The sequence below is a fragment of the Hydra vulgaris genome, chromosome 14, assembly GCF_038396675.1.
Source record: "Hydra vulgaris chromosome 14, alternate assembly HydraT2T_AEP".
NCBI classification, from domain to species: Eukaryota; Metazoa; Cnidaria; class Hydrozoa; order Anthoathecata; family Hydridae; genus Hydra; species Hydra vulgaris.
The window spans coordinates 30,093,370-30,106,303 of NC_088933.1; the positions used below are offsets into that span (position 1 = coordinate 30,093,370).

The 12,934-nt window shown below is 27.0% G+C and overlaps 1 protein-coding gene across 1 annotated transcript; it reads left to right on the top strand.

The window, feature by feature from the left end:
* Positions 1-232: 232 nt before the first annotated feature.
* LOC136090607 (uncharacterized) lies at positions 233-11,125 on the top strand. The gene is made up of 2 exons (XM_065817398.1): positions 233-371; positions 9,481-11,125. The coding sequence occupies exon 2, from the start codon at positions 9,487-9,489 to the stop codon at positions 10,411-10,413; it is 927 nt and encodes a 308-aa protein (XP_065673470.1). The 5' UTR covers positions 233-371; positions 9,481-9,486; the 3' UTR covers positions 10,414-11,125.
* The last annotated feature ends 1,809 nt before the right edge of the window (positions 11,126-12,934 follow it).

Below are 12,934 nucleotides of genomic sequence, written 5' to 3' on the forward strand. Positions count from 1 at the left end.
TTAACACCCATCAATAAAATGTTTACTCCTTAAAAAAAAAAATGTATTTTCTCGAATAAAGTTCGCGTTGCCTGTTACAGTACAAAGACCAGAGAAATGATTGCAATTATTAATATTTTAAAACTTTTTTATGTATAATAAACCTTTTCTTAAGGCGCGCTTCTTAACGCGTCTCGTTTAGTAAAGATATAGCTTTTGAGACCACGAGGTATTTCTCAACTTTAATCGAGCCGTGCAGGTTTCTTTTGAACTTCTTTTTGCTTCTTTTTGTGAATGTTTTTTGAAGATAAAAAAACAAAAAGAATTTAAGTTTTGATTTTTTTAATTTTTTTTAATTTTTTAAAAGCTTTTAAAAGATTTTCAGTAAACAAGTAAGTGCTAATTTGTTTTTTATATTTTTTGTTTACTTTATTATCGTTTTTGTGAAGGTCTTATTAAATTCATTACAAGTATATTCAACACAAATTTGATATATTTTAAGTTAGTTGAGTCGTGTTTTATGTGCGTAAACTAATTTTATGTACGTAAACTAAAGTTTGCATAAATCAATAGTTTTTTAAAAAGAATTCTTATCTTTCATACTTAATTCATTTCAGACTTAATGTTCTCATTAATGCATTTCCTAAAAAGAAGATGGAGATAAAAAATATATATATATAACTATATATATATATAAATATATATATATATATATATATATATATATATATATATTATATTATATTATATTATATTATATTATATTATATTATATTATATTAAATACAGGGCCGTCCCAAAAAAATTTTATAGGCAGGAGGGGACTTTTTTTCTTTTTGCCAACTAGGATCTAAAAAAAAAAAAAGTCCTCGTTAGCTGAAATTTCAGACTGCCAATTATTGATCCAATTTTGTCGACTAGTAAATTTTGTCCCCCTACGCCCCCTCCCTCCTTGGGACGCCCCAAATTGTATATATAAAATATAATTATAAATAATATTATATATAAATTTAAAGAAACACTAAAATTATTCATATATTATATAAAAGTGCAATGTGTTTGCCATTGGCGGATTTGTTAATCAAAAAATAAAAAAGAAAAGAAAAGAAAAAAGAAATTATTCAAACAAAATTAAACAAATTTATTATTATAAAAGAAGATTAAAGCAAATTTAAGCCAGAAAGAGAACTTCTAATCTTTTGTCTAAAATCACTAAAAAAATAATTATTCAATAAATAAGTATTTAAACACCATTGTTTCAAACATCTTTCTTCTTTTTTATCCTTTTCGACAAGAATTACCAAGCACTAAAGTTTTATCATTGATAATATATATTCTAACTCAACTTCTAAAGATATTTTTTCCGGTAATCTAACTATTAGAATATCGGATCATTTGCCACAATTTCTAGTTTATTCATCTTTCAAAAAAAGAAATATTAGTTCTCATTAAACAATATTTTTCTTGGAAACTCCAAAAATCTAAATGGTTAAAAATTCAGGAATGATTACTTGAAAATAAACTGGGATAAAGTAATTAATGTTTCCAATTGTTATACAAGTATAAAGATTTCTTCACCAGCTTTAACTCTCTTCTAGACAAACACGCACTGCTAAAAGAGCTAAGCAATCGTGGTTTAATTAATAGCCTTAAAGCATGGAATTCTTCAGCAATTTAAACCTCAATAAAAAAAGAAGTTTCACAAAACAAAGAATCTACATGACAAACTAATTCTAGAAAAGACTTACAAGACCTATTAACTATTTCGAATAAGTGTTGCTAACTAGCAACACTTATTCGAAATAGCAAAAAGAAAAAGAAACATTTTTTAATTAATTAACTACTAATAGCAGTAGTTTGAAAGCACTTAGAACCTTAGAACACCTTAGAGCACTTTTGAATATACATATTATACAGATTATATCTCATACCCATCTTGTATATCTTCAAACAATACCATTATACATGATCAATTTAAAATCTCAGAAATTTTCGACTCCTTCTTTACTTCAATCCCTGAAGATTTGCAAAACAGTTTTCACTCATCCCATAATGACATATCCTAATATCAATTTACGATTCCTTGTTCTCCTCCCATCTAAGCTATTGTTGCACTCTATGGGGTCAAAATGGTAGTTTTCTATTAAATCGTATAAACAGTTTATACGATTTAATAGAAAACTCCCTTTTTATCATTTGTTTTACCATGTTTTTTTATTCATATTATTATTGTTACTTTTATTATTGTTATTATTAGTATTGCTATTATAAATATTATCATAATTTATTAGTGCTTATTTTATTTTCTTTCCTATTTTTTTTTTTTTCCTATCTCTCTCTCTCTCTTGTTTTTATTTTAGTTTTCTTTGTTTATTGTTAACTTTTTCCTTTCTTTTTTTTTTCAATTTTTTTTTTATACTTTATGTACTAGCTTTTTTTGTGTTCGTTTTTGTTGTTTTTTTAGGTGTCACTCCATTGGTGTGACTCCATTGGTGTCACTCCATTGACAAGTTTTTAACTATACGAGTGACACCTAACCTTATTTGTGTGCTATGTATATTTTGTGTATATATATATATATATATATATATATATATATATATATATATATATATATATATATATATATATATATATATATATATATGTGAGTTTAGAATATATTATTTTAAATTCTTTAAATTTTGTGTATAAATAAATGGAAAAAAAAAATATCTTCAACATTTATTACACTTATTAATAAAGACCAAGCAAAAATGCATTGTGGTAACGGAAAATACGCAAAAATATATAATCGATTAGTGGTAAGAAAAATGAAAAATGAGAGCGAGGGTGTTGAAAGCAATGAATTTATTTATTTATCTATTTACGTTTTAATTGCTAATTAAGTACTAAAGGTTATTATTATATTAATATAAAGGTTTTCATTAAGGATTATATTAACAATAAATATATCTAAAACAATGCATAACAATGAAGCTAATTTAACAAAATTAATATCACCTATTTTTGAAATTTTGAAATATAACAAAAATAATTATAATTTTTTGACTGAAATAGATATTACCGGCTTAAATAATGAATATTATAATCCAGAAGAACTTAAGAGTGAAAAACTTAACAAAGATCTAAACATTTTAAGTACAATTATACGGTCAATGAACAAAAATTTTGAATCATTTAAACACTTTTTTATTTTTTAAACTATCTTTTTGACGTAATATGTACATCAGAAACTTGGGAAGATGCAAATTTGCCCATGTCCGAAAATTACCTATACAATTTAGAATGATAAAATTATATAATATATAAAATGATAAGTCAACCAAGTGTAATCAGTAAGGGAGGTGGTGTAACAGTATATATTCTTGATAAATTTGAATTTAAAAAAAATAACACATTTTCAAAAACAAATAAACATATTGAAACTTTGTGCATTAAGGTGTTAAATACTTCTTAATATCTTAAGAAATTTTATGTCTCAAATGAGTAAACAAAATAGGCACGTTTTCTTCGCGGAGATACAAATATGGACGCATTATGTTATGAAACGTTTGCAAACATAAAAAATCTTTTTAATTTACTATTTGAATTTAATAATACCCACCATATTTAAGCCCACACGCATTACTACCCAATCATCTTCTGTGATTGACAATATTTTAACAAACATCTTCCCTAAATACTAAATTTGAATCAGGCCTTTTTATTGCAGACTTTTCTGATCATTTTCCGGTTTTCCATATAGCCCGCGAAGTACTATCTAATATTGACAATAAAAAATGCTTTGTGACTTATAGAAATCTTTCTATAAAAAACCTGAATAATTTCAAAAACAAACTGCAAATAAAACGATGTGATAACGTTTATTCATCGACAGATCCTATTATTGCGTTTGATAATTTATCAAGCACATTTCTAAATATCTTTGATAATATATGCCCAAAAATAACTTCAGAAATAAAAAACAAAGGGTATCAGAATCCATGGATGACAATAACTTTAATTAAAGCATCAAAAAGAAAACAAAAACTTTACGTAAAATTTTTAAAATCAAAAAATAAAGATGATGAAAAAATCTACAAAAATTATAAAAAGTTTTTTCAACATAATGTAAAAGAAGCAAAAATAAAATATTTTTATAATCAACTTGATAAGCATAAGTTCGACATAAAAAAGACTTGGGCTGTTATAAACCAACTAACAGGAAGAGAGAAAAAAGAAGCATATTTGCTTACAACAAAAATTAATTTCCGATAAAAAAAATTATAACAAGTGAAACAAATATATGTCAAGAATTTAACAAATATTTTGTTAATGTAGGCCCCTCCCTTGCTTCTAACATTGCGCAACCAAATAAAACATTTGATAATTTTTTAAGAGAAAAACCCAACACTAGTATAAATAATGAAAAGATAACTAAAATTGAATTTAATAAAGCAATTATTGAACTTAAACGCAACAAGTCATGTAGATATGATGGTATTTCCAGTAATGTAGCTATTTATGTTATGAACAGCATTAGTAAACCATTATTTTATTTAATATCATCTTCATTTGAAAATAGTATATTCCCTGACAAACTTAAATTAGCCAAAATTAATCCCATTCTCAAAAAAGGTGATTGCAATAATATTTCTAACTACCGACCATGGCCTACTTTATACACAGCCGGATGTGTTGCATAAATAGGCCGAAAATTAGAAGGCCAGTATTGGAAACCAAGCAAACATTCAGTTATTTGCATGGATCATTTTGAAGAAAAGTATTTAAAATATGGAAAACGAGTTACTTTAAAACACTAGTTAAAACCTGTTCCATCTATTTAGTCTGAAGAAACTTGTTTTCCATCTTCTGTAATGCCTAAAGTTTCTAACTTTCGTAAACCACCAACTAAACGAGATTCTACTATCCGAGATGAAATTCATTCATTTCAAGAAATGGATAAAATAAAAAACATTGATATGCTTCATGGATCAAACTCTCCGAATGGATTTAGTTTTCAAAGATATGAAAGTTTTGTTTAATATTATCGTTTGTTTTTTGTAGACTCCACTCCTTTTATTAAATCGATAAGTATTGATAACAATTTACATGTAAAACTGCATTATAAAAGTTGTCCACTTCCACTTCCTCATTGGTTTAGAACTATCAACAATTGTAAACTCACAAGTTTATCTATTTTAGATAATTTGGTGTCTTATATGCACAATCTTGATGAAGAAAACTGCTATAATTTTGTTAATGAACTTTCAAAACTAATTTTTTTTAAATCTAAAGGTCGACCTCAATATTCTTCAAAAGTGTTACGTTTTGCACTAATGCTAAGATATTCATCATCTCAGGCTTATTCGCATCTTCTAGAACAACTTCCTTTACCATCAAAGTCACTATTAAAAAAGTTAGTATCAGGTGGAATTGATTCCATTAAATCATTAAAGTTATTGTTAAATGAGGACAAAATAAGCAATGATTGTGTTATTCTTTTTGATGAAATGTATCTGCAGCAATCTTGTGAATACCACAGTGGTAGATTAACTACAAAGGTAATCTCTACAAAGGAGAAATTGTCTTTATGATTGTTGGCCTTAAGAAGTCAATACCTTATGTAATTAAAGCCATCCCAGAGACAAATATCACTGGAGATTTGATTAAAAATAAAATAGAAGAAAGTTTAAATACATTAAGATCTGCAGATTTTAATATTCGAGCATTGATTGCAGACAACCATCCAACAAATGTCTCAGCGTATTCAAAACTGCTTAGCATTCATGGGTAGACAAGCCAGAAGAAAATTTCGTTATCACTTATAATGATCATAAATTTTATCTAATGTATGATAGTGTTCATTTGCTTAAAAATTTAAGAAATAATTTGATTAGTAATAAAAAGTTCATTTTCCCACCATTTCAGTTCACTGATTACGGTTTTAATATAAAAGTGTCTGCAGGGGATATCTCTTGGGCTTTGCTTCATAGAGTACATGAAAAAAACAATACTCTTTCAGCAAACTTAAGAAAGGCATATAAATTAGGGGAAAAGACTCTATATCCAGGTAACAATAAACAAGATGTCAACTTGGCATTAAATATATTCCATGAAACAACTTCAGTTGCAATTCAAAGTTATTTTCCTAATGAATACTCAGCATCATAATTTTTAAAACTCTTTAATTTATGGTGGGTAGTATCCAACTCAAAAATGAAATACTCTAATAATATTATAGGTAATGCAACTGTTATGGGGGATGGTAAGCCACAATTTTTACGTGCACTTGCTCACTGGGTTCAAGAGTGGCAAAATTTACAGTACAGTCTAATTGAAGATCTTCTATTTGAAGGATATAATTATGTTCTAACCTCACGTTTCCAAAGTGATCCATAAGAGCGACATTTTTCAAAGTATCGCCAAATGAGTGGTGGCAGGTTTCTAGTTGGATTACGCGAAGTAATTACTTCTGAGAAAATTTTGCAAGTGAGATCATTATTAAAAGAGAACTTTGACTTTTGGAAACTGGATTTAAAACCTTTTTATTCAGATGTGAATCTGAATTCGATTTCAGAACTTTTTAATAATGAATTTCAGGAAAGTGAGTTAGATGAAGACAGTAAAGAGGGTACAATTTTTATTGCTAGATATATATGCAGTAAGTTACTTAAAAAATTGAAATGTGAATTGTGTACTTTATTGCTAAAAAGTGATGTCGTTGACATAGATGCAGAATATATTGACCTAGTATCCAGAGGAGGTCTCTTAACTTCCTCAAAGTTACTTGCAAGTCATGTTGTTAGTTGCTTTGCTATGCTTGATGCAGTGAAACAAAGTTTACTTATGTTGGAAACTCTTGAGATTAGAAAAGTTTGCGAAAATATTTTATATGAATATAATTTGAACCAAAAATTTCTTTGTGAGTGGGGACTTTCTCTTGTTAATCGAACAGTAATAAATATTTTTTATAATAATGAACATAAGATTGTAAGTGGGAGTAAACTCAAAGATACTGTATTATCTTTCAAAAGGAGACAAAGAGAAAAAAGAAAATAAGAAATGTATTGAATATATATATATATATATATATATATATATATATATATATATATATATATATATATATATATATATATATATATATATATATATAAATTGTTTAGACAAATAAATTGTTTTAACTAAAAATTTGTTTATAATTTTAATATCGTTAATATCTCAACTCCAAATGCTATTTTATAAATGCATCTGTTATATTTTAAATGTTAAAAATTATATATTTGAAATGAACTGTAAAATATAGTTTTACTTAATATTTGATAATTGTATTACTAATTTAAAATTTAACACAGCTGAATTAGCCTAAAAAATATTAAATAAGGAATACTTAATAAACTTAAAACTTTGGAAACGTTAAGCATTACTTTTAAAACTACTTTACATTTTAAAACACAAAAACTTAAAATACTGAAAAACTGGCCTTCTAATTTTCGGCCTATTTATGCAACATATCCGGCCGTGTATAAAGTAGGCCATGTACCGACCTATTTCTCTACTCCCATTTTTTTCAAAAGTATATGAAAGAGTAATTTATAATAGAGTTAATAATTACTTTACATTAAACAATTTATTATACAAAAATCAGTTTGGATTTCGAAGCAATTGCTCTACTGAACATGCTATTATTAAACTTGCTGACAAAATATATAAGTTGTTTGATAGTGATGAACTGGTATTAGGAGTTTTTATTGATCTTTCCAAGGCCTTTGATACAGTTGATCACAGTATTTTACTTTTCAAGCTAAAATATTACGGCATAATAGGCTCAACATTTAAGTGGATTCAAAGCTACTTGTCTAACAGAAAGCAATTTGTATTACTAGAAAAGTCAGGAGCCCTTGATATTACGTGCGGAGTTCCTCAGGGTTCAATCCTAGGTCCATTATTGTTTTTAATATATATTAACAATATGCATAAAGCTTCCCAAAAAATATCTACAAATATGTATGCTGACGATGCAAATTTATTTTTTAATCATCCTGATGTAAAGACATTGTTTGAAACTATGAATATTGAACTCAAAAATTTCAACCTCTGGTTCATAGCAAATAAATTATCCCTAAATTGTGAAAAAACTAGCTTTACTCTTTTTCATAAAAAAAAAAACAATCAATTAATCTTCCGTTAAAGCTGTCTAAACTGTTTAATAATAAAAATAAAATAAAACGTGAAAAATACACAAAATATTTGGGAGTACTTTTTGATAAAAATTTGTCGTGGAGAAACAAATTGGTCTTCTTGATACAAAGGTGTCCTCTGTAATAGGTTTTTTGTATAAGTCAAGACCTTTTCTTTTCTTAATATTACTTACTTTAGTCTTGCACATAGTCAGCTTTTGTACGCAAATATTGTATGGGCCAGCACCCATAAAACCAAATTGGTAAAATTGTGAAGTCTGCAAAACCATACATGCAAAGCAATTAATTTTTTAAATAGGTTAGTAAACCCGGCCCCAGTGATAAAAAGCATGATGGTTCAAGATATTGAGAAACTTAACACATTACAGATATTAATTTTTATGTATAAGTATGAAAACAATCTTCTACCAAGCGTTTTTTCAGATAATTTCTTGATATCATTTTCTGAAAATAATAATCTGCGTTCAAATACCAGGTGCGACTATCACCTCGGGAAAATTAAATTGCAGCAGTCAAGTATTTAATTACAAACCATGGTCCATCAATATGGAATCATTTCCAAAATAAAAATATTATAGAAATAAAAAGCATTTCATCGTTTAAACAACAAACTAAAATGCATCTCCTTAATTCCTGACATATATATTTTATAGTTTACAGAATTTGTTTTCAGATTTTTTAAAATTTTTTACTTAATATTTTTTTTTTTTTTCTTATGTGTTTTGATATTTTTTTTTTGTTTTCAATTTTTTACACTAAAAAAAAAAGACCTTTGCTTTATAGAATTTTTATTTTACTTCAAAAAATTAAAGTGTTTTTCTTTATTTTTTTTAATGAGTGACTATAAGGGCTCTATGAAAAGGTTGTGATGATAAACGCATCATCCTTACCTTCTTTGAGTCCCTGACTGATTATAACAGTAAATATATATATATATATATATATATATATATATATATATATATATATATATATATATATATATCTGTGTGTGCATGTGTATATGTGTATGTGTATATATATTATAAATAAAAAAAAATTAAAAACGTTTTTTATCAAGGGTTTTTTTTTTTTTTTTTATGTTTACGATTTTATTTATTTTATATGAAAAGTTGTAACATTGTTCAATCAGCGAAATAAATTAGCTTGCCCTACCAGGTTGAAATTTCGAAAACCATGTTTTCATGATAAAAGATTATGAATTAATGATAATTTTTTTACAAAATTTGTTTTTTTTTAGTTAATCTATACTTTATTATGTAAATAATGTAGCTTAAATGAACTTTACTTATATACCTTGTTTAAATATATACAGAAGATTATGGATCTAAAGAGGATAAAGATATCAAAGATAACTCTTCTTCTTTGTTTACTGGTGTTAACTATTTACTTTACTTCCCGACCGAGTTTCAGAAATAAAAAAGCAATACTCTCTGTTCACAGCATTACACATAAACGTTATTTGGATTTTTATACGGACAACCAAATTAAGTTGAATAGAAACGTTTTGTCTTACTCATTGTTTGGAAACAACTGGGATAGGTACGGGGAAAATGTTGAATTCGTTGCAAAAGAGGCAGCAAACAATAGCTTATATAAAAACTGGATAGTTCGAATTTATCATGATAGTTACACGATAACACCAATTGTTGTTGCAAACTTAACTGAGCGTTATCAAAATTTAGAATTTTTTAATGTTAGCAATTTTGACTATTTAGAAAGTATTAATGGAATGATATGGAGATTTTTAGTAGTTGCAGATTTAACAGTAGATGTTACGTGCATTAGAGATTTGGACTCAAAAATTTTAGAAAGAGAAAGCGATGCTGTAAAAGTTTGGCTGGAATCAGGTAAATTGGTTCATTCAATGAAAGATCATCCTCAACATGATATACCAATTTTGGGCGGTATGTGGTGTTATAGAAATGAATTAAACCGAGTCCTAGGAATCAAAATAGCAACAATTTTTACTGAAAAGTGCATGGATCGTGATCCTATCAAACAGAGAGAGGCAAAAAAAGGAGATGATCAGGATGTTTTAACTTTGTATGTTTGGCCGCATGTCAACCATAATGTATTAATACACGATTCTTATTTGTGTGAAAAAGATACTAGAAGTCAACCTTTTCCCACAAAGAGAGATGACACTGGAGAATTTGTTGGACAATACAGGGAAAAATCTGAAAGAATTGCTAAGTGTCCGATTGCATGCCGCCCAAAAGAACATCAAGATTGGGAATTCTGTTAATAATATTAAAAATAATTTTTCAAATAATATATATATATATATATATATAGATATATATATATATACATATATATATATATATATATATATATATATATATATATATATATATATATATATATATATATATATATATATATATATATATGTGTGTGTGAGCCCCTAAGATGCATAGTGGTATAAGTTATTCATATCTAGTTTGGTATAAGTCTGACTAATATCACTATGGCTGTGAACAAAAACAGCTGTTTAGTGAGGAGCATAACAAATAACAGTTCCAGCATCATTATCGATATCATTAGACTTAAACCACTCTGCCATGTAATAGAATAAACAAAATGCTAACCATTGGTGGCAATAACTCAAAATATTGAAAAAAAGTGACTTATAACACTATGCAACTCATGGGCTCATATATATATTACATATTTGTTTTAGAATATTATTTGTTTTTCAATTTAATTGCGAATTAATGAAAAATTATATTATTGCAACGAGAAAATGTGAAATTCAACATTGTAATGCAGTTTTTAAAGGAAGTTATGGGGTAATTAGTGGAGGAGGGGGGGGGGGGTATAGGCGATGGGAAGAAAGCCAAGGCTCAGGGAACTCCGTGGAGATTAAAATAATTTTGATCATATTATTCAACGTTTATAGTTTTCTAATGTGATGGTAGAGTGCACATTATGATTAATTCATTTGTTGAGCAAAACTGATAATTTTTTGTTTTTCTAGTTAATTAAAATGTGGTCGTTCCGGATCTTTTGGTAAAAACCTTTTCTGACGGGTGGCTTGATTTATTAAGTACCCCAAAAAAAAAACTCTGGTTAAAGTTCAAATGTTTATTTGGATTCTTTTTGTTCATTGGGAATCGCATAGTTTTTTTTTTTTTTTTGAAAACATATAAATAAAAGTAATTCTTAGGCAGCGGCTCACCTCGTGTCAATCAGAAATTTGTTGAAAATTTAAGAAAAGTTGTAAAATGAGATTTAAATGTCGGTAACGGTACCAGCAAAAATGTTACAAAACGGTTTTATTTTGATAGTCAACTGAATAACTGTTATGATAAAATTGAGTTAAATTAAAAAAATAATATAAATAAATTTTTTGAAATTTAATCAGTTTTTTAATAAAATATGATTAATTTTATTTAAAATTTAAAATAATGTCTTTTGAACGTTCAAAAGACGTCTTTTTAAGACCAAATGCCTTCTGGGATGAATCACAGTATGAAAATTTGATTTAAAAAAAATATATACTCATATCACTTCAGTACAAGTTCAAGAAACAGATACAGTATCGAATAAATATAAGGAATTAAAAACGTTAACAAAAGTTTTTAGATCAATTTCTTGATAATAGCACAAAAAGATTTATTATTTCCTCTGAAAGATGTAAACCATAAAATCATTTAAAAAAAGTTCTTTACAAAATTATTGACATTTTTCCACTAACTATTTTTACGATGCATATAAATTTAGTTGTAAACAGCAATTTTGGCTCTGTTCTGTTCCGAAATTCTAGACAGCGTATTTAAGCCACGGTGGTAATTTTTAAAAAGCGCATTTAAACAATAGCGTTTAGGAGTTCGAGATTGGAAAGGAAAATAAAAAATAAAATGTCATGGCAATGGCAAAAAGTAAATGTTATTGTCTGAATCATGTTAAAGAATGTCAAATATCCGATTATTGGAAACAAAATAGGTAGATGCAGAAAATTATTTCTTCATGAAGCTTCATTTTTAAATATGGTTTTAAAAAGATCATTTACTTAATTGTTAATTCAAACCACTTAATTGTTAATTCAAAATTAACTATGCTATAAAAAATTTACAAAAAAATGCCTAGCTAATGACGTCTAAATGTCTTGAGATAAACGAAGCAGTCACATTATTACATAATTTGCAATTCGAGTTAAAAGACTGTAGATCAAGTTGTGATTTAGTTTTTACTACTTCAGTAAGTGAGTAATAAAACCACTTTTTGAGTTCAAGAGGCAGTCCAATTATAAAAAGGCGTTTTGATGAATTAAGTGGAAGTTTTTATATGAGTGCGCTATAGAAAGCTTTCTATAGCGCATTCATATAAAAACTTTGATTGCAACCACTTAACCAGTGATGCCAGGTCATAATTTAGGTACTTATTTAGCTTTTTTAAAGACTTATCTACAATCAGAAGGTTAGTGTTAACAGCAAAATGATACACCTTCGAGTATTTAATACAAGTTTTTAAATCATTTATGTAGATAAGGAAAAGAAGGGGACCCAGAGTTGAACCCTGAGAAACACCTATAGACGTAAACTTAGTAGTGGATGAGATATTATCAATAGTAACACTTTTTGGATTATGGTTTAGATATGACTTAAACCAGTTCAGAGCAATTCCCCTCACACCATAATGATACAGCTTTAATAATAGAATTTCATTGTTTATAGTATCAAAAGCTTTTTGCAGATCAACAAACACTCCACCAGCAAATTGTTTTTGATCCAAAGCCTCGCGTATGGTTTCAGTTATATCTG

Bases quoted from the DNA above. Each gene is read 5' to 3' on its own strand.
- LOC136090607 (XM_065817398.1), top strand. From the start codon at position 9,487: ATGGATCTAAAGAGGATAAAGATATCAAAGATAACTCTTCTTCTTTGT.